This window comes from Oncorhynchus tshawytscha, linkage group LG02 (assembly GCF_018296145.1).
Source record: "Oncorhynchus tshawytscha isolate Ot180627B linkage group LG02, Otsh_v2.0, whole genome shotgun sequence".
Taxonomy (NCBI): domain Eukaryota; kingdom Metazoa; phylum Chordata; class Actinopteri; order Salmoniformes; family Salmonidae; genus Oncorhynchus; species Oncorhynchus tshawytscha.
Window position 1 is genome coordinate 22,215,131 of NC_056430.1, and position 22,863 is coordinate 22,237,993.

The 22,863-nt window shown below is 42.9% G+C and overlaps 2 protein-coding genes across 2 annotated transcripts in view; both read left to right on the plus strand.

Annotated features, from left to right (window-relative positions):
- dnah1 (dynein, axonemal, heavy chain 1) overlaps positions 1-1,055 on the plus strand; it is a 64,117-nt gene extending 63,062 nt beyond the window's left edge. Inside the window, exons 75-76 of the mRNA XM_042305073.1 lie at positions 77-311; positions 682-1,055. Of these exons, the coding sequence (XP_042161007.1) occupies positions 77-311; positions 682-803 (357 nt within the window). The 3' untranslated portion in view covers positions 804-1,055. The remainder of the gene's footprint in view (positions 1-76; positions 312-681) is intronic.
- A 2,148-nt stretch (positions 1,056-3,203) lies between these two features.
- Positions 3,204-22,863, plus strand: part of LOC112219466 (MAP kinase-activated protein kinase 3) — a 40,128-nt gene continuing 20,468 nt past the window's right edge. The window contains exon 1 of the mRNA XM_024380735.2: positions 3,204-4,010. Coding sequence (XP_024236503.1) covers positions 3,714-4,010 — 297 coding nt within the window. The 5' untranslated portion in view covers positions 3,204-3,713. The remainder of the gene's footprint in view (positions 4,011-22,863) is intronic.

The following is a 22,863-nucleotide window of genomic DNA, read 5'->3' on the forward strand; positions in this document are numbered from 1 at the left end:
TTTCTACGTTGGATGTTTTTGATGACATCCTTGAACTTAATGACATCTGTGCCTTCTCCTTTATGTCCCATCCCAGGTGATGAGGGAGTCTGCCTCTGCGCTGAAGGAGAGGCCTGAGATGGGTTGCTACATCCACGGCTTGTTCCTGGAGGGGGCGCGCTGGGACGCCAAGGTAGGCCTGCTCACTGAGTCCCGGCCCAAAGAGCTCTACACTGAGATGGCTGTCATCTGGATGGTTCCTGAGCCCAACCGCAAACCACCCACTTCAGGAGTTTACATCTGCCCCATCTACAAGACCCTCACACGTGCCGGTCAGTGCCTGAGCAATACAACAGGCCAATACTGCACCTACTATATACACTCATGTACAAGGATCTGGCTCCAACAGTGTTTGTGTGTGTGCTGGTGTTTGATTGCATATCCTTATATTAGTGTGTCTGTCTGTGTAATAGTGTATTAGCCCATGTGCTTCTTTTAGGTGGTTTATTACATGCTCAAAATAGACCCGGTGTCTAATAACGAAATGCTTCATACTGTAGCTATGCATTTTCCATCGTCAGCTTCCAGGGACTATTACAGTTTGTTGACAGATGAGATCACCATGATTTACCTTAATCAGCATAAAAGGGAGTACAGTAGTTTGAGTCTGGTCTTGACTGCAGCTCTGTGTTTTCTCTATAGGAACTCTGTCTACGACAGGTCACTCTACTAACTACGTGATCGCTGTGGAGCTGCCCACACACACCACCCAGAGATACTGGATCAAACAGGGAGTGGCCCTCATCTGTGCACTGGACTACTAAACACAATCAAAACACACACACACACAGTTTCCCTTTCGCTTACTACATACACAACAAAAACATAAAAATCAAACAAACTGGACTTTCCTGGCAGGATGCACATTTTTACTGAGGGGGAATGTTTGTATGTTTCTACAGTGCCTTCAGAAAGTATTCATACCCCTTGACTTATTCCACATTTTGTTGTGTTACTGCCTGAATTCAAAATTTATTAAATTGACATTTTGTCTCACCCATCTACACACAATACCCCATAACGACAAAGTGAAAACATGTTTTTAGATATTTTTGAAAATGTATTGAAAATTAAATACAAATATCTCAATTACATAAGTATTCACACCCCTGAGTCAATACTTTGTAGAAGCATTTTTGGCAGCGATTACAGCTATGAGTCTTTCTGGGTAAGTCTCTTAAGAGCCTTTCACACTGGGATAGTGCAACATTTGCCCATTATTTTTTTCAATGTCCTTCAAGCTCTGTCAATTTGTTGTTGATCATTGCTAAACAACCATTTTCAGGTCTTTTCATAGATTTTGAAGTAGATTTAAATCAAAACTGTAAGTCAGCCACTCAGGAACATTCACTGTCTTCTGAGTAAGCAACTCCAGTGTAGATTTGTCCTTGTGTTTTAGGTTATTGATCTGCTGAATGGTGAATTCATCTCCCATTGTCTGGTGGAAAGCAGACTGTGGCTGGTTTTCCTCTAGGATTTTGCCTGTGCTTAGCCATTCCATTTATTTTTTATCCTGTAAAACTCCCCAGTCCTTAATGATTACAAGCATACCCTTAACATGATGCAGCTACCATTATGCTTGAAAATATAGAGAGTGTTACTCAATAATGTGTTGCCTTGTTGCAAACCGGATGCATGTTTTGGAATATTTTTATTCTGTACAGGCTTCCTTCTTTGCACTCTTTCAATTAGGTTAGTAATTGTGGAGGACCTACAATGTTGTTGATCCATCCTCAGTTTTCTCCTTTCACAGCCATTAAACTCTGTAACTGTTTAAAAGGCACCATTGGCCTCATGGTGAAATCCCTGAGCGGTTTCCTTCCTCTCTGGCAACTGAGTTAGGAAGGAAGCCTGTATCTTTATAGTGACTGGGTGTATTGATACGCCTTCCAAAGTGTAATTCATAACTTTACTAGGCTCAAAGGGATATTCAATGCCTGCATTTTTTTTTACCCATATATCAATAGGTGCCCTCCTTCGCGAGGCATTGGAAAACCTCCCTGGTCTTTGTGGTTGAATCTCTGTTTTAAATTCACTGCTCGACTTAAGAACCTTACAGATAATTGTATGTGTGGGGTACAGAGATGAGGTAGTCATTCATAAATCATTTTAAACACTATTATTGCACACAGAGTGAGTCCATGCAATTTATTATGTGACTTTTTAAGCACCTTTTTATTTCTGAATTAATTTAGGCTTACCATAACAAACTGGTTGAATATTTATTGACTCAAGACATTTAAGCTTTTCATTTTAAATGAATTAGTAAATATGTCAAAAAACATAATTACACTATGACATTATGGGTTATTGTGTGTAAGCCAATGACACAAAAAAAATCTACATTGAATTAATTTTAAATTCAGGCTGTAACACAAATGTGGAAAAAGTCAGCAGGTGTGAATACTTTCTGAAGGCATTGTACATTGCCAACCGCAGTGAAGTTTATTTTAGTTGTGCTATTTTGGAAGAGGAGCGCAATAAAGCAGTTTCCTCCACTATAATCCGATAATATTTAAACTGATGAACCAGTTAGGCACACCGTTTATTCAATGCACTTTAAGACTGTATGCAAAGTTTAGTTCAGTCTATATTTAGTCTCTGCAATAAATTATATACTCTCAAGATGTCAGATTAAGCTATACCGTCATACTATTTATGTTGGATTACGTGTTTAAAATGACTACCAGAATGACAGTTTAGCTAAGCAGGTGATGTGGCCTGCTTCAGTTTAAGGATGTCCACCCCTCTTTCTTTCTCTCTCCCTCTCTCTTGATCATCAGTTTTTTCCTTGCCACTCATTAATTGTTGCATTTGGGGAGGGTTTAAGTCTGGGTTTTATTAAGCACTTTGTATTCAAATCACTCACCTGGGATGTCCTACAAAATGTTGACACACTTGTGCATGCTTGAAGGAGAGTTTGTTTAAAAGCAGATACATTTAAAAACACAAATTACCATCTACTCTGACAGATTGCAGTTAGTCTAGGGTATATATATATATGTTTTATTTAATTCCATTCAATTCTACCCTGTCGGGTCTAGCTGTCCTATTACAGACTACTAGTTATTTGCCGACTGTACTAAATGTACTGCTCCTTTAAGAGGAAGCCTGTTGAGAAATTACTTGAGTAGAGGGTAATGCTTACGCAAACTCCCCTCAGTTATTAGCCCATGTGACAAAAGGACGTTGGAAAGTTACGAGGCCAGTTTAACCGAAGGCATCTGACCAGAATTACACATTTTCTACTCTAGCCTATTCAAATGTGGACATGTTTATTGTTTTTTTTTTACCCTGCGGATATGCAGGATTATTATATTGAACTTGAATTTAATAATTGGTTGAAGAAGATCAATAGGCTGCTGTTGTGTATATACCGTAGTGTATTTTCCATTTTATTTTAGAAAAGTTTTAGTACAAAACCTTTTTAATCGGGGGACTATTAACTCGTAGGCTATTGTCTTTTCAATGTTTTAAACATCCCGGGGCACACAGGAACTGGCCAGGAGAAAGTGAACACCGAATGCGCGCCCTTAGCGGTGTCAAGGAGTCATTTCTGCTTAGGGTAAATTACGGGACATTCGCGTCATTTCACTTTCAAAGTCACATTAGCCTTTTGAGGTCAGTTTTTAAAAAAATCCTGGGTGACCACTCACAGACACATCTGTGTGACCATGCTACAAAATGGTAACGGTAAGGAGCAACCTTCTGAATCGCCGAAGGCTGAGCCAAAACTTGACACCACATCAGAACCTGAAACCGAACCAGACTCCACTGACAACGCGGCGCCGGCTGCACAGGAAGACACGAATTCCACGCAATTCCCTATGCCCGTTTACCCAAAATTGGAGATAAAGCGTAACGCGGTGACAGACGAGTATAAGATCTCCAGTCAGGTCCTTGGGTTGGGGATCAATGGGAAGGTTCTGGAATGCACCAATAAGAAGACTGGGGAGAAGTGCGCACTGAAGGTAATACCACCTACCTGTGGAAATAGCCTGTTTCTCAGAGTTTGAGTCCTGATGCCATTTGGCGATATTGGGATCTTGCATAATATATCCCTAGTCCTGATCAAATCATCTAGAAAAACTAAGAACTTTGACCTTTTGAGTATATTTTTATCAGATTTCTCTCTGCCTCTTCAAACTAATGACATTCTACATACATCTTCTATTGAGGAAAAGCAAGGAAAGGCCATGATGGTGTAATAGCACAGCAATTAACGTGTGTTTTGAGTGTGGTGTACCAGTATCCATATGTGTGTGTAATGCATCTTCTACATATCTATGTTTTTTTACGGTGTGCATGTGCTGGCAGTGGCATATGACCCTTGTAGGGTATCCGTTCCGGTGCTGGCTATGCACCTGGAAGATGGGCATGGGGGAAAATGCAATGTGCTGAGGCTCAGAACAAATGTGGTACTCTGGTTTTGATTTGCACATGTGTGCTTTGCATGTTACATACACTATTTTGGTTGAGAGGCAACAAACTTGTGATCTGACCGAATAGAACCAACATCATTGGCATGATGCAAGATACTGTTATCCTGCTGAGCTAAACGCCTAGGTTTTGCCCCAGAGCTGGTGGAATTAAAGTTTTCTCATCTCATACCTCAAATCAAAGTTTATTGGTCATGTACACAGTTTAGCAGATGTTATAGCGGGTGCAATGGAAAGCTTATGTTACTAGCTCCTAACAATGCAGTAAAGTACACAAATTATATAAAAAAGAAGGAAAAACTTTTTTTTAAATTAAACTAATTCAATTAACAAGCCAAGTAGCACTGTAGCAGTAATTCAAATGTAATCTATACAGTGATGTAAAGTACTTAAGTAACAATACTTGAACGTACAATATTTTTTTACCTCTTTATACTTTACTACATTCCTAAAGAAAATAATATACTTTTTCTGACACGCAAAAGTACTTGTTCCATTTTGAATGCTTAGAAGGACAGGAAATGTGTCAAATTCACACACTTATCAAGAGAACATCCCTGGTCATCCCTACTGCCTCTGATCTGGCGGACTCACAAAACACATGCTTTGTAAATCATGTATGAGGGTTGGAGCATGCCCCTGGCTATCCATAAATACAAATACAATGGTGCCTAGTTTGCTAAATACTTTTGCTTTTGATACTTAAGTATATTTAAAACCAAATATTTTTTGACTTTTACTTAATTAAGTAGTATTTTACTGGATGACTTTCACTTTTACTTGAGTCATTTTCTATTAAGGTATCTTTACTTTTACTCACGTATGACAATTTTTCCACAACTGAATCTATACGTATATACACCACATGAATTTACACAAGATATACTAAGAATGATATGTACAGTGGTAGGTAGCGTGAGCTATTTCAAGAATATGGTATATAAATACACATGTGGTGTTTATAAACAGTGTACTGAAAATGCAATGTAGAGTCCTAGGAATATTAGGAACACATACACACGTGACACACACAGACATTGTTCTGGTCAAGCAATGGAAAGCTGTCACCGCCAGTACAGGGCTACAGAGGGAGCGATTTACTGTCCATAGCGGTTCAGCTGGATCAGAATCCCCAAACCAGGGACACAGAGTCACACACACACAGGACAAGAGGGGGGCGGGTCAGGACAAAATGATTGGATAGAGTACAGAATCAGAGAACAGAGAGAGAGGAGAACAGAAGAGAGAAAGTCATTTTACAGGGGAGCAGAGTCTTATGTGTCTGAAATTGTCCTGAATTCAAGTCAATCTTGTCAATCACATTCAGTTTTTAGAGTTTTCAGAGTTTGAGACAAAATACTGCAGAGTTCAATTAGTCGGGAAAACACCATTTGTCAAGTGGATGCTGTGGATAATTAGTACTGAGCATGTTAAATTGGATTACTTTATATTGGCCTGCTGCCTGACATTGTCTGCTATAGTTGCCTATTGCAGGTAAGAAGTTGTGTTGTTATAGTCTGGCTGACACCTAACTCAAAGTCCTCCTGACTTCAGAGTCTGGAAAGGCTATTGTGATGTTGTCGGCACGATGTGTTGATAATTAATGGGATGTCCCTTTTTACTGATTGGTTTTCTTCTGTGTCTCTCACTCACACCCACATGGACAACCACCCACAGCCCCCTAAACCCCATCCCCTTCCAATACAACGGTTGGATTTTCAAATCCAAACAACGTAAAGTATTAACCTCCCAGGATTATTTATTTTTATAGAGAACGAATCCAAGCTCAGCCCATTTCTGTATGAATACTGCATTCACAACGGACTCCTGAACAGACCAGTGTGTCACTGCTCCCCCTCTGCTGTGTACCATGTGAGTCGCATCATCCAGTCTAGTGTTGTTTAGCCATTTCATTGCAATCACAGCTGGGTGTCTCACCAGGTGCCTGATCACAGCAGTGTAGTTAAGGTTAGGGATAAGGTTAGGGTTAGGTTTAAAATCAGATTTTAAGATGATAAATTGTAGAAATAGGCAGAGTTTATGACTTTGTGGCTGTGGTAACTAGTGACGACCAGGTCACAGTAACCAGGAACTACCCATGGAGTCAAAGGGCAAAGCTGCCCTACATGGGCCCTCACTCAGACCTCATTTACAAGCTTGTTTAAGGCTGGAGAGCGAGAGAAATTGAAATAATTAAAATATTGATTGCAGGGACACCACCACCCACTGTATGCCAAATAAAACACAAAGTGTGACGTGGATTGGAAAATATTCTGGCAGGCGTGTGGTGGTGTTTGTGATTGTACAGAAACCAGCCTCTGTTTATACAGTAGTTATTAAACCTTCAGTTGCCTGGGTGAGCCTTGTGCATCAATAATCACATTGACACTGCTGGTAATTTACAATTTGATATCCCCTTTGTTTTTAATACATGACAAACAGGCATAGAGAGAACGAGGCATGTGGGTGAAGGGCTGTCAAGCTCAGTCACTTTTTAATTAAGTCCACTCCTGAGTGCTAAGTGTAATGGATGGGTTTAATCCACTCTACTAGACCTGGAGTGAAGCCATCCTTTTAATCTAATTCAATTAAAGCGATCAGGGTTCTCTCGTCTTGGACTTGCCTGGCTGCCAGCTCTAAGAATCAGTGTCTAGCATGAAAATACCCTGTGTTGTTCCATGAAGGAACTCCTGAGATTCAATTTGCTGTATGTTCCATTAGAACCTCTATTTGGCAGGTGAATGTTCCATTCTGGAACTCCCATTTCTTCCAACCAAACTTTCACTGTTCAGTTTCTTCAGCTTCTGTTCATCTTTGTGGTTGTTCTTCTTATATTATAATCCATTGGCAGGGCTTTGCCTTCTTGGCAGGGTTAGCAGGGTTGTGGTCCATCTGTGTCCCACTTAAATTACTATGCTTTCGGTTCACATGAAAGTGATCTGAGAACCTGTAGTGTGTAGCAGAGTGAACCTACTAACCAGAACAGTGCCCCCAGCCCCAGGAAAGTCAGCCATGCCAATAAAAACAGTTAATCAGTCAGAGAGGGATGGCGGGATGATATGTATTATGGATTAAACATACTGTTCATGTGAATGTATATTTCAGGATTATATCTGACTACATACCTCAAAGAGGTATTACTATGAAGTACTATATTAGTACAATGTAACAATGTCTACCTGTGTAGCCTACAATATATGTTATTACAATATATTTGCAAAGATTTAGCTACATTTTGTTTCAAGTGGGATCTTATTTTCTCGTCAGTATCATATGTTACTAATCTAATATCAGCATTATCTCTTAATTTTAACATTCATAAGGCCTTCAGTATACACTGAGTGTACAAAACATTAGGAACACTACTCGTTCCATGACAGATTGACCAGGTGAATCCAAGTAAAAGCTATGATCCCTTATTGTCAGTTGTTAAATCAACTTCAGTCAGTGTAGAGGAAGGTAAGGAGACAGGTTGAAGAAGGATTTGTAAGCCTTGAGACAATTGAGACATGGATTATGTATGTGTGCCATTCAGAGGGTGAATGAGCAAGACAAAAGATTTAAGGGTCTTTGAACAGTGTATGGCAGTAGGTGCCAGGCTCACTGGTTTGAGTGTGTCAAGAACTGCAACGCTGCTGGGTTTCACGCTCAACAGTGTTCTGTGTGTATCAAGAATGGTCCACCACCCAATGGACATCCAGCCAACTTGACACAACTGTGGGAACAATTGGAGTCGATATGGGCCCACATCCCTGTAGAACGCTTTCAACAGGGTGTTCCTAATGTTTTGTACACTTAGTGTACATGTTAGGTTATTCTTTTTTTAATTCCTGGAGTTAGTGGTTCTCCCTAGCTACTTACTCGTTTACTCTATTTTCTTCACATTATTGGTTGAATAGAGACTTAGGGCTCTATTCAACCCATACGGTGGTAGTTCAATGTTACAGCGTGATATCCATGTAAAGGCAATGTCCCCGCGTTAGTGGAGACTGCATTCACGGTAAACGCTGCATATGTCAGAAATTAACTTTACATTTATCACGCTGTCTTGAATAGAGCACTTATAAAGCGAAAGGTATGTTAGACAAATTGTTACTGAGATACACAGATTGATATCCAGACTGCCCTCAACCTTGAACAGTTTCTAAACTTCATCATTTACATCAACGTATAAAGCTTTGATGTTGTACCAGTGTGTGTGAAAAGGTCTGTGAATTGAAAATATGAGATTCTTAAATGGATATCAGGACACAAAGCTCTGTTAGGAAGGGGCTGGGTAGATTAAACCAGATTAAGCCTGTTTCACTGCCGGGGCCTCAGCAGAGAAGGGGCTGATTGGTTGAGAGGGGAATCAGGGACAGGTGTGCTCTTAGGGCCCATAGTGTCTGCAGAGGGCCCAGATGATGTCACCTCACATTAGAAATGAGTCCATTTGAGGATTAACTCACTCAACTGTGTGTGTCGTAAATCAAATTCATTACAACAGGTTTAGACTTTACAGTGAAATGCTTACTTATGAGCCCTTTCCCAACAATGCAGAGATAAAAAGTATGAACAATTTGCTGGAAAAAAAGGAAATGGCAACACAATAAAATAACAATAACAAGGCTATAAGGGCACAAGACGAGACACAAATGTAGACACAGGAGGCAGATGGTAAAGCTCCGATATTTATTATGACAAAGGGAGTAGGCAAAGGCAGGTCGGGGACAGGCGAGAGTTCGTAAACCAGGTCAAAGTCCAAACAGTACCAGAAGATAGGCAGTCTCGAGGTCAGGCCAGGCATGGGTCAGAAACCAGATCCGAGTCCAAAACAGTACAAGGGGATAGGTAGGCTGGTAATCAGAACAGGCAGAATGGTCAGGCAGTGTCACGTTCTGACCATAGTTCTTTTGTGTTTTCCTTGTTTTAGTGTTGGTCAGGACGTGAGCTGGGTGGGCATTCTATGTTGTGTGTCTAGTTTGTCCGTTTCTATGTATGGCCTGATATGGTAGATTTAGGTAGCTTGTTTTGTGTTGGGGTTTGTGGGTGGTTGTTTCCTGTCTTTGTGTTCTCTGCACCAGATAGGACTGTTTTGGGTTTTGCCACGTTTGTTGTTTTTGTAATTGTGTTCATGTTTAGTTTCTCTTATTAAAAACCATGAACTCTAACCACGCTGCATTTTGGTCCTCCTCTCAGGCAAGGGTCAAAACCAGGAGGACTAGAAACAAACAGAGACTAGGAAAAATAGGAGCAAGGAAATTCGCTGGTTGACCTGGCAAACAAGACGAACTCGCACAGAGAGACAGGAAACACAGGGATATATACATTGGGGATAACATGCGACACCTGGAGTGGGTGGAGATAATCACAAGGACAGGTGAACCAGATCCGGGTGTGACAAAGGCTATTGTTATGAACCGGCTCGTAGCCCATAACAAAGAGGAAGACAATGCAGACATTAAACAAGCATATTTATTAAATAAAGTAAACTATATCCATGTAACAATGGTGTGTGTAGTCAGTAGTGTGAGTAAGTGGATGTGTGAATAGATGTTAATAATGAGGGGTTTTGAGAGGTGCCAAAACTAACAAAAAGATGCTACAACCAAAATCCAAGTGTGTCTGCATGGAGAGAGTCTCCTCAATCAATGGGAGAAAGGTGTATGTATCCCCGGGACACACCCGAGCATAGGCGTGTCCAATTTTGCTGACGACGCTCCCTGCTCCGCCCACCGACATCCTATTAACCTCTCTAGGGTATGTGGGACGCTAGCGTCCCACCTGGCCAACATCCAGTGAGATTGCAGAGCGCCAAATTCAAATACAGAAATACTAATTATAAAAATTCAGAAAACAAACCACATTTTACATAGGTTTAAAGATTAACTTCATGTGAATCCAACCATGGTGTCAGATTTGAAAAATGATTTACGGCGAAAGCATACCGTACGATTATTTGAGAACATAGCCCAGCAGACAAATCATTAGAAACAGTAACCAGCCAAGTAGAAGTGTTACACAAGTCATAAATAGAGATAAAATGAATCCCTTACCTTTGATGATCTTCATATGTTTGCACTCAGAAGACATTAATTTACTCAATAAATGTTCCTTTTGTTCGATAAAGTCTCTTTATATCAAAAAACCTCAGTTTTGTTTGCGTGTTTTCTTCAGTAATCCACAGGCTCAAACGCAGTCAAAACAGGCAGACAAAAAAATCCAAATTGTGTCCGTAAAGTTCATAGAAACATGTCAAACGATGTTTATATTCAATCCACAGGTTGTTTTTAGCCTAAATAATCGATAATATTTCAACCGGACAATAACAGAAAACAATTTCTAAAGACTGTTGACATCTAGTGGAAGGCATAAGAACTGCAATTTGAGTCCTAAGTCAATGGATACTGTATGTAATGGCATTGAATAGAAAACTACAACAAAAAACAAAAAAACTACTTCCTGAATGAATTTTTCTCAGGGTTTCGCCTGCCAAATCAGTTCTGTTATACTCACAGACACTATTTTAACAGTTTTGGAAACTTTAGAGTGTTTTCTATCCAAATCTACCAGTTATATGCATACCCGAGGAGCAGGTAGTTTAATTTGGGCATGCTTTTCATCCAAAATTCCTACTCTATAGAAGTTAAGGAAAACAAGAGCAAAGAGAAAATAATTTGTCAGACAGGGTGGGAGGCTCGTCATGCCCCCCCCCAGGGAACAGGGAATACAAAGTAAACAGTGGCCAGTCACGTGGAGGACACGCATATGTCACAACACGCTGTTCCTCTGAAGAAACTATAGAACCACTGACGGATGGGGATCAGCATCCCCAACGTCAATATCGTGTTCTATTAAGTTTGTAAGTGTAGGTGTATAAGGAAACAAAACTGGAAAACTCAGAATCAGATCGACCAACTCGTCTCGCCAATCAGCAGGTAGATGAGCGAGAAGGCTATCCAAAATATCCAGTGACTCTGAATTGTTTATATCTACCCTGCAGTACACAGTCATCGGGACATCCTCCTCACCATGAGGCTACTGGCCCAGACCTAGCATGACAAAAACAAGAACCCGACGATGTAACGGTAACGGCCAAAATAACAGGTTACCGTCCTCTGCAGACTCCCACTGTTCGGCCCCAGAGGAACGTGCGTAATAGGGTTTTAGCAGATTTATGTGGCACAGTTGGTGCGCTTTCCTTCATTCCGGAGTGGCAACTAGATTGTTTTGCTCAGTGCACTGGTGCACAACCATATATGAACCTTGAAACTTGGCTTGAAAAGGTGAAGTAACAATTGGCAGCAGAGCAATAACCTGGTCACCTGGACTAAAGTGACACAGCTTAGCTCGCAGATCAAGTATTCATTTCATCCTCACCTGTGAAGATGATAGCTTCTCTTTAGCCATCTCACCAGCGGCATACAGGCGTCACCGGTAATCACAAGATAACAGGGACTGAGGTGGCTTGGGAGACTTCCAGTCATCCTGGAGCACCGCTAGAATCCCGCACACATTATTTCCAAACACTAAGTAATTTGGACTGAAACCTGTGCTCTCCTGTGAAACCTCCCTGACGTCTAGCAGTAACCATGGCAACACCTCCATCTCCGTACAATAAGCTCTCAGCAAAGACTTAAGTGTTTGATGGAAACGTTCCAGCGCACCTTGACTGCAAGTGATAGTTGCTAGCCAAATTGTATTTAATATGGAACTGTTGGAGAACCTGACCAAACAGATGAGAGGTGAAATTAGAACCTTGGTCACTGAATCGACCCCGCCCTGTGCAACTGGGTACTGGACTTCCTGACGGGCCGCCCCCAGGTGGTGAGGGTAGGCAACAACATCTCCTCCCCGCTGATCCTCAACACTGGGGCCCCACAAGGGTGCGTTCTGAGCCCTCTCCTGTACTCCCTGTTCACCCACGACTGCGTGGCCACGCACGCCTCCAACTCAATCATCAAGTTTGCGGACGACACAACAGTGGTAGGCTTGATTACCAACAACGACGAGACGGCCTACAGGGAGGAGGTGAGGGCCCTCGGAGTGTGGTGTCAGGAAAATAACCTCATACTCAACGTCAACAAAACTAAGGAGATGATTGTGGACTTCAGGAAACAGCAGAGGGAACACCCCCCCATCCACATCGATGGAACAGTAGTGGAGAGGGTAGCAAGTTTTAAGTTCCTCGGCATACACATCACAGACAAACTGAATTGGTCCACTCACACAGACAGCATCGTGAAGAAGGCGCAGCAGCACCTCTTCAACCTCAGGAGGCTGAAGAAATTCGGCTTGTCACCAAAAGCACTCACAAACTTCTACAGATGCACAATCGAGAGCATCCTGGCGGGCTGTATCACCGCCTGGTATGGCAACTGCACCGCCCTCAACCGTAAGGCTCTCCAGAGGGTAGTGAGGTCTGCACAACGCATCACCGGGGCAAACTACCTGCCCTCCAGGAGACCTACACCACCCGATGCTACAGGAAAGCCATAAAGATCATCAAGGACATCAACCACCCGAGCCACTGCCTGTTCACCCCGCTGTCATCCAGAAGGCGAGGTCAGTGCAGGTGCATCAAAGCTGGGACCGAGAGACTGAAAAACAGCTTCTATCTCAAGGCCATCAGACTGTTAAACAGCCACCACTAACATTGAGTGGCTGCTGCCAACACACTGTCAATGACACTGACTCAACTCCAGCCACTTTAATAATGGGAATTGATGGGAAATGATGTAAATATATCACTAGCCACTTTAAACAATGCTACCTTATATAATGTTACTTACCCTACATTATTCATCTCATATGCATACGTATATACTGTACTCTATATCATCGACTGCATCCTTATGTAATACATGCATCACTAGCCACTTTAACTATGCCACTTGGTTTACATACTCATCTCATATGTATATACTGTACTCGATATCATCTACTGTATCTTGCCTATGCTGCTCTGTACCATCACTCATTCATATATCCTTATGTACATATTCTTTATCCCCTTACACTGTGTATAAGACAGTAGTTTTTTGGAATTGTTAGTTAGATTACTTGTTCGTTATTACTGCATTGTCGGAACTAGAAGCACAAGCATTTCGCTACACTCGCATTAACATCTGCTAACCATGTGTATGTGACAAATAAAATTTGATTTGATTTGGAATAACCTTAGCGATTTCAAACAGCGAGAAACTGAGTCAAAGCTTTTAGCACAGACTTAGTTGTGATAGACCGGAGAGGATAGGCAGCAGGACACTTAGTGGTCTGACACATCACAGTGAACAGGTAACTATTACCATTCTTAGATCAAGACAGAGGGCCAACATTCAAAAGGCTGGCTGAGTACGGGAATATGAAATAGCGGTAACGGCTTAATAGCTTGATTTGGTGAGTGCATTTATAAAGAAGTGCATTGGAGATGTTGTACCCACTGTGACTATTAATACCTACCCTATCCAGAAACTATGGATGTGTGGCAGAATTTGCGCAAAACTGAAAGCACGATCCACCGCATTTAACCATGGAAACCATATAAACAGTGTAGCTATTCCCTCCGCAAGGCAATCAAACAAGCGAAATGCCAGTACAGGGACAAGGTTGAGTCGCAATTCAACGGCTCAGACACGAGACGTATGTGGCAGGGTCTACAGGAAATCACGGACAACAAAAAGAAATCCAGCCACGTCACGGACACCGACGTCACACTTCCAGACAAACTAAACACCTTCTTTGCCCGCTTTGAGGATAATACAGTGCCACCGTCTTGTCCCGAAAACAAGGACTGTGCCGCCTTCCCTCTCCTTCTCTGTGGCTGATGTAAGTAAAACATTTAAACGTGTTAACCCTCGCAAGGCTACTGGCCCAGACAGCATCCCTAGCCGGGATCCTCAAAGCATGTGCAGACCAGCTGGTTAGTGTGTTTACGGACATATTAAATCTCTCCATATCCCAGTCTGTTGTTCCCACATGCTTTAAGATAGCTACCATTGTTCCTGTACCCAAGAAGGCAAAGATGAACTAAATGACTACCACCTCGTAGCACCCACTTCTGTCATCATGAAGTGCTTTGAGAGACTAGTCAAGGATCATATCACCTCCACCTTACCGGCCAACCTAGACCCACTTCAATTTGCATACTGCCCCAGCAGGTCCACAGATGACGCAATCGCCATCACACTGCACACTGCCCTATCCCATCTGGACAAAAGGAATACCTATGTAAGAATGCTGTTCATGGACTACAGCTCAGTATTCAACACCATAGTACCCTCCAAGCTCATCATCAAGCTGGAGGCCCTGGGTCTTAACCCCGCCCCGTGCAATTGGGTCCTGGACTTTCTGACAGGCTGCCCCCAGGTGGTGAAAGTAGGAAACAACATCTCCACTTCGCTGACCCTCAAAACTGGGGCTCCACAAGGGTGCGTGCTTAGCCCCTCCTGTACTCCCTTTTCACCCACGAATGCGTGGCCATGCACGCCTCCAACTCAATTATGAAGTTTGCAGACGACAACAGTAGTGGGCTTGATTACCAACAACGTCGAGACGGCCTACAGGGAGGAGGTGAGGGTGTGTGGTGTCAGGAAAACAACCTCTCACTCAACGTCAACAAAACAAAACAAAGTAGATGATTGTGGACTTCAGGAAACAGCAGATGAAGCACCCCCTCTATCCACATCAAAGGGACAGCAGTGGAGTTTTAAGTTCCTCTGTGTACACATCACAGACAAACTGAAATGATCCACTCAACAGTACCTCTTCAACCTCAGGAGGCTGAAGAAGTTTGGCTTGTCACCCAAAACCCTGACAAACTTTTACAGATGCACAATCGAAAGCATCCTGTCAGGCTGTATCACTGCAACGCCCTCAACCGGTCTGCACAACGCATCACTGGGGGAAAACTTCCTGCCCTCCATGACACCTACAGCACCTGATGTCACAGGAAGGCCAAAAAGATCATCAAGGACAACAACCACCCGAGCCACTGCCTGTTCACACCGCTACCATCCAGAAGGCGAGGTCAGTACAGGTGCATCAAATCTGGGACTGAGAGACTGAAAACAGCTTCTATCTCAAGGCCATCAGGCTGCTAAATAGCAATCACTAACTCAGAGAGGTTGTTGCCTACATTGATACCCAATCAATGGCCACTTTAATAAATGGATCACTTGTCACTCTAAATAATGCCACTTTAATAATGTTTACATATCTTACATTACTCATATCACATGTACAGTGGGGCAAAAAAGTATTTAGTCAGCCACCAATTGTGCAAGTTCTCCCACTTAAAAAAGATGAGAGAGGCCTGTAATTTTCATCATAGGTACACTTCAACTATGACAGACAAAATGAGAAAACAAATCCAGAAAATCACATTGTAGGATTTTTAATGAATTTATTTGCAAATTATGGTGGAAAATAAGTATTTGGTCAATCAATCATCCCATCATTCACAAAGAAAAGACAGAAATACAGGGGGTGGAGGTCTGGGTGCCTTGCGAGAATTTGTCGGTGAGTGAGTAAACCACCACTACCCTCGGTAATTACGCCATGGAAAACCCCCCCAGCACGCTGGCAGATTCCCCCAAGCCACGGATGTGCCCCCGAGACAACTGCTCAATCCAATGACACCACACAAAAATAATAAAACAAAATAACCATGCTAAGCCTAACTGGGGAAAAGAAAGGCTATAGCTCCGGGTAGCTAATAGCACTAACCTACTAACCTACCCAAATCTCTCACTGAGGTAAACAGCAGATTGTACTCACCTCCTCGGACCGATGTCCCAACAGCAAGTAGAGCAAGAGTTTCCAGCCTGGGAAAGGGCCTGGAAATTAACAAATGTTACTCTCTCCAACCTAGCACACAACCAACTATCCACCGCAATGGCAAGTTTACCAAACAAACAGCAACCAAAACTAAGGACCAAACAGCACACCTCAAAAAAAAAAAAAAAGATGCAAACAAATCACCTAAAGAGTTTAACACTAACTCCACGTTTTCTCCCAAAAATAATACACTTGCCAGTTAGCTTAATAACACTAGTATTAGGCCTACTGGCATATTTTTTCATGCAACGCACCTGTTTGATGATGTCACTGATACGTCTGGAGTGCAATAAAGATTGTGTCATCTGTTGTGACGGTTTGCAAATTGGTCCAGGGTGTGGGATGGTGGTGTTGATGTGAGCCATGACCTACAGATGTGAGTGCTACGGGGCGATAGTCATTTAGACAGGTTAACTTGGCATTCTTGGGCAGGGACTGTGCCCACAGGGATTATGGTATAGTATGCTTGAAACATGTAGGTATTACAGACTGGGTCAAGGAGAGGTTGAAAATGTACTAACGTTTTCCAACATTACCAGTCTTGCCTACATTACATTTACATTTTAGTAATTTATCAGACACTTATCCAGAGCGACTTACATTTACTCAAATTAGGAATTAGTCACAGGGAATTTCTTCACTATACAGGAAGTTAAGGGCATAGAACACAATAAGGCGAGGTCGAAAATGTACAGGTTAGGGTAATGTAATAATTTCATGTGGCAGTGTTCGAAAATAAACAAATTCATTGGACCAGCTGTAACGTTCGTCGTTAAGGGTAGACCAAGGCGCTGCGTGATTTGAGTTCATCATATTTGATTAAAATGTGAACCAGCAAAATAAACAATACAACGAACGAAAAGCTTCAATCTTGCAAAAATACATGGAACCAAACAAAGACAAGATCCCACAACTGAAGGTGGGAAAAAGGGCTGCCTAAGTATGATCCCCAATCAGAGACAACGATAGACAGCTGCCTCTGATTGGGAACCATACTAGGTCAACAAAGAAAAAGAAAACATAGATATACAAAAACTAGAGTACTCACCCTAGTCACACCCTGACCTAACCAAAATATAGAGAATAAACAGGGATCTCTAAGGTCAGGGCGTGACACCAGCGCCATTGCTGATTTTATTCTACAGGATTAGCATTGAAAACGTGACCAGAGATCGGATAGTAGAATGCCTGTAGATAATTTGAAAAACATTTCAATGAAAACAATAACCGTAAAATAGTTATGCTATGTGTTTGCTGGGTAGTTAGCTGAAATTCACTACGTTTGTGTTTATTTTCCAAGTTTGATGGCAAACTTTGTGTACTGCTAACATTCACTTCCTGTCATTTTCCCTCATATTGCTAGTCCCATTGTTTAGAATTCTTCCGCATTTATGCAAAGACTTATGGGATATCAGAATCCTCTTGTCCTAAACTGTGTATTTTCGACCTAGCAATAAGGTAACCAAGATTCACTCTCACATGCTCTCCAGATACTGAACAGGAGTACGGACCACTCTTTTAGAGATACTCTGGGTACTGTGGGTTGTGAAGAATAACAGACATCAGTTAAAGAGGCCAACGGAAGTCCTTCGCTTCCACTTTCAACATACCCTGCAACAAAAAGGGAAGGACTTCCTCTTTATGGAGACTATCACTATAGGCATGGGTATAAAAATACACTTACACACTCATTAATGATAAAGAAGACACGCCTAAGCACATGTATACTCTAAACCAGCTAAACTCAACTGGCGGATTGCGGTCCGGGTCCGGACCCAGAGAAGGATCAATCCAGACCGGACATCATCTCATTTTGTTATATAAAAGTCAATACATAATTTTTTAGAAAGCTTTAAAATCAACCGGGCACAGCAGCCTCTTTATCACTGTCTCTCTCAAAGCAACACCCGCCTATACGAGTGCCCCGTCTAATCCAATCCCATGGTTATATGCAAATACAAAGGGCCGCGTCTTACCCAATCACCTTAATCCAAATATCCCCCGCGGAACCTTGGGACAAGCAGGCATAATGAAACAGAAAGATTTGACAGCGGTTCAACTGTAAATATCACAGCTAAAATGAGCTTAGTCACGAGTATCTTTGCTAATATGGCTTGTGTAACATTTTTTTTTGCACAAAACCAATGTGCCTGATATGCAGTGAGTCCGTGGCTCTCGTGAAGTGTGCCAATGTTAAGCACTATTATGACACCAGGCGTAGTAAATTCGATCAGACGTATCCCCTAAACACAGAGATGAGAACAAACAAGATTAACCCAACTCAAATCCCAATATGAAAGGTCCACCAAAGTCCTTGTCAATTTCCTTACAGCCCAACAACATGCAATGGAGGGTTCACTGAGGATAGCTTGGGTTTTGTGAAAACACAAAAATACTTTTTCAGACGCTGAGATGATGAAAGGATGCATGTTTGAAGTTGCTGACACCTTGCTTGAAGGTAAACAAAAAGATGAGCTCAGGGAAAATCTCAAACAGATCCCACGGTCAGATTCCACAGCAATGAGGAGAACTGAAATATTAGCTGAAGATTTAACTCCACAACTTGATGAGGCCATTCAGAATGCAGCATGCATTTCATTATCTGTGGATGAATCAACAGATAACACTGATAATGCCTAGCTTCTGGTGTTCGGCAGATTTTATAACAAAACAAAGAAGCTGTTGGGCTGCTGCCAATGACTGGAACGAATTGCAAAAATCACTGAAGCTGGAGACTCATATCTCCCTCACTAACTTTAAGCATCAGCTGTCAGAGGAGCTCACAGATCACTGCATATGTACATAGCCCATCTGTCATAGCCCATTCAACTACCTCATCCCCATATTGTTATTATTTTATTTTTTTGCTCCTTTGCACCCCAGTATCTCTACTTGCACATTCATCTTCTGCAGATCTTCTCCAGTGTTTAATTGCTAAATTGTAATTACTTTGCCACTACGGCCTATTTATTGCCTTACCTCTCTAATCTTACCTCATTTGCACACACTGTATATAGATTTTCTTTCCTATTGTGTTATTTTTTTTGTTTATTCCATGTGTAACTCTGTGTTGTTGTTTGTGTCGCACTGCTTTGCTTTATCTTGGCCAGGTCACAGTTGTAAATGAGAACTTGTTCTCAACTGGCCTACCTGGTTAAATAAAGGTGGAAAAAAATATTATCATACAGAAGCACACACGGGGAGAGGATATCCATGAGGCCATCAAAGGGATGCTGACAGAAAGGGGGATAGATCTGAAGTCAGAGGTCTCCATCAGCACAGATGGAGCTTCTGCCATGATAGGAAGAGGGAGGGGACTGGTTGCACATTTGAAAGAGGACCACTGTCACGCCCTGACCTTAGAGAGCCGTTTTATTTCTCTATTTGGTTAGGTCAGGGTGTGATTTGGGTGGGCATTCTATGTTTTCTATTTCTTTGTTTTTGACCGCGTGTGGTTCCCAATCAGAGGCAGCTGTCTATCGTTGTCTCTGATTGGGAATCATACTTAGGAAGCCTTTTTCCCACCTAATGTTGTGGGTAATTATGTATTTTCTGTGTGTGTTTGTGTGCGCCCACGGTTGCGTCACGTTTGTTTCTGTTTACCTGTTCTTTTTGTGAAAGTTTCACTACGATTAAAAGAAATGGGGAATTACATGCACGCTGCGCCTTGGCTCCTCCATGACAGGGAGTTTGAAGACAGTGAACGTGACATCATATCGCGGCATCATCCATCTGTCCTGTGTGCTAGTCTGGGAAAATAGTATTCTGAGGTCATGACAACATTGATCAAATCAAATCAAATTTTATTTGTCACATACACATGGTTAGCAGATGTTAATGCGAGTGTAGCGAAATGCTTGTGCTTCTAGTTCCGACAATGCAGTAATAACCAACAAGTAATCTAAATAACAATTTCAAAACTACTGTCTTATACACAGTGTAAGGGGATAAAGAATATGTACATAAAGATATATGAATGAGTGATGGTACAGAGCAGCATAGGCAAGATACAGTAGCTTTGATGCACCTGTACTGACCTCGCCTTCTGGATGATAGCGGGGTGAACAGGCAGTGGCTCGGGTGGTTGTTGTCCTTGAGGATCTTTATGGCCTTCCTGTAACATCGGGTGGTGTAGGTGTCCTGGAGGGCAGGTAGTTTGCCCCCTTTGATGCGTTGTGCAGACCTCACTACCCTCTGGAGAGCCTTACGGTTGTGGGCGGAGCAGTTGCCGTACCAGGCGGTGATGCAGCCCGCCAGGATGCTCTCGATTGTGCATCTGTAGAAGTTTGTGAGTGCTTTTGGTGACAAGCCGAATTTCTTCAGCTTCCTGAGGTTGAAGAGGCGCTGCTGCGCCTTCTTCACGATGCTGTCTGTGTGAGTGGACCAATTCAGTTTGTCTGTGATGTGTATGCCGAGGAACTTAAAACTTGCTACCCTCTCCACTACTGTTCCATCGATGTGGATAGGGGGTGTTCCCTCTGCTGTTTCCTGAAGTCCACAATCATCTCCTTAGTTTTGTTGACGTTGAGTGTGAGGTTATTTTCCTGACACCACACTCCGAGGGCCCTCACCTCCTCCCTGTAGGCCGTCTCGTCGTTGTTGGTAATCAAGCCTACCACTGTTGTGTCGTCCGCAAACTTGATGATTGAGTTGGAGGCGTGCGTGGCCACGCAGTCGTGGGTGAACAGGGAGTACAGGAGAGGGCTCAGAACGCACCCTTGTGGGGCCCCAGTGTTGAGGATCAGCGGGGTGGAGATGTTGTTGCCTACCCTCACCACCTGGGGGCGGCCCGTCAGGAAGTCCAGTACCCAGTTGCACAGGGCGGGGTCGAGACCCAGGGCCTCGAGCTTGATGACGAGCTTGGAGGGTACTATGGTGTTGAATGCCGAGCTGTAGTCGATGAACAGCATTCTCACATAGGTATTCCTCTTGTCCAGATGGGTTAGGGCAGTGTGCAGTGTGGTTGAGATTGCATCGTCTGTGGACCTATTTGTGCGGTAAGCAAATTGGAGTGGGTCTAGGGTGTCAGGTAGGGTGGAGGTGATATGGTCCTTGACTAGTCTCTCAAAGTACTTCATGATGACGGAAGTGAGTGCTACGGGGCGGTAGTCGTTTAGCTCAGTTACCTTAGCTTTCTTGGGAACAGGAACAATGGTGGCCCTCTTGAAGCATGTGGGAACAGCAGACTGGTATAGGGATTGACTGAATATGTCCGTAAACACACCGGCCAGCTGGTCTGCGCATGCTCTAAGGGCGCGGCTGGGGATGCCGTCTGGGCCTGCAGCCTTGCGAGGGTTAACACATTTAAATGTCTTACTCACCTCGGCTGCAGTGAAGGAGAGTCTGCATGTTTTCGTTGCAGGCCGTGTCAGTGGCACTGTATTGTCCTCAAAGCGGGCAAAAAAGTTACTTAGTCTGCCTGGGAGCAAGACATCCTGGTCCGTGACTGGGCTGGTTTCCTTCTTGTAGTCCGTGATTGACTGTAGACCCTGCCACATACCTCTTGTGTCTGAGCCGTTGAATTGAGATTCTACTTTGTCTCTGTACTGGCGCTTAGCTTGCTTGATAGCCTTGCGGAGGGAATAGCTGCACTGTTTGTATTCGGTCATGTTACCAGGCACCTTGCCCTGATTAAAAGCAGTGGTTCGCGCTTTCAGTTTCACGCGAATGCTGCCATCAATCCACGGTTTCTGGTTAGGGAATGTTTTAATCGTTGCTATGGGAACGACATCTTCAACGCACGTTCTAATGAACTCGCACACCGAATCAGCGTATTTGTCAATGTTGTTATCTGACGCAATACGAAACATCTCCCAGTCCACGTGATGGAAGCAGTCTTGGAGTGTGGAGTCAGCTTGGTCAGACCAGCGTTGAACAGACCTCAGCGTGGGAGCTTCTTTTTTTAGTTTCTGTCTGTAGGCAGGGATCAACAAAATGGAGTCGTGGTCAGCTTTTCCGAAAGGAGTGCGGGGCAGGGCCTTATATGCGTCGCGGAAGTTAGAGTAACAATGATCCAAGGTTTTTCCACCCCTGGTTGCGCAATCGATATGCTGATAAAATTTAGGGAGTCTTGTTTTCAGATTAGCCTTGTTAAAATCCCCAGCTACAATGAATGCAGCCTCCGGATAAATGGATTCCAGTTTGCAAAGAGTCAAATAAAGTTAGTTCAAAGCCATAGATGTGTCTGTTTGGGGGGATATATACGGCTGTGATTATAATCGAAGAGAATTCTCTTGGTAGATAATGTGGTCGACATTTGATTGTGAGGAATTCTAAATCAGGTGAACAGAAGGATTTGAGTTCCTGTATGTTTCTTTCATCACACCATGTCTCGTTAGCCATAAGGCATACGCCCCCGCCCCTCTTCTTACCAGAAAGATGTTTGTTTCTGTCGGCGCGATGCGTGGAGAAACCCGCATCGCGTTTTGAGTGCCACATCATCCCTACAACACCGCCTGCTACGGGGCATCCTGACAGAGGCCAATGCCAGTTTTGATTACTTACTAATGCACGACAATTTCAGCAAAGGCAGGGTTTGGAAATGCTTTTGGGCCATTCAGGAGGAAAT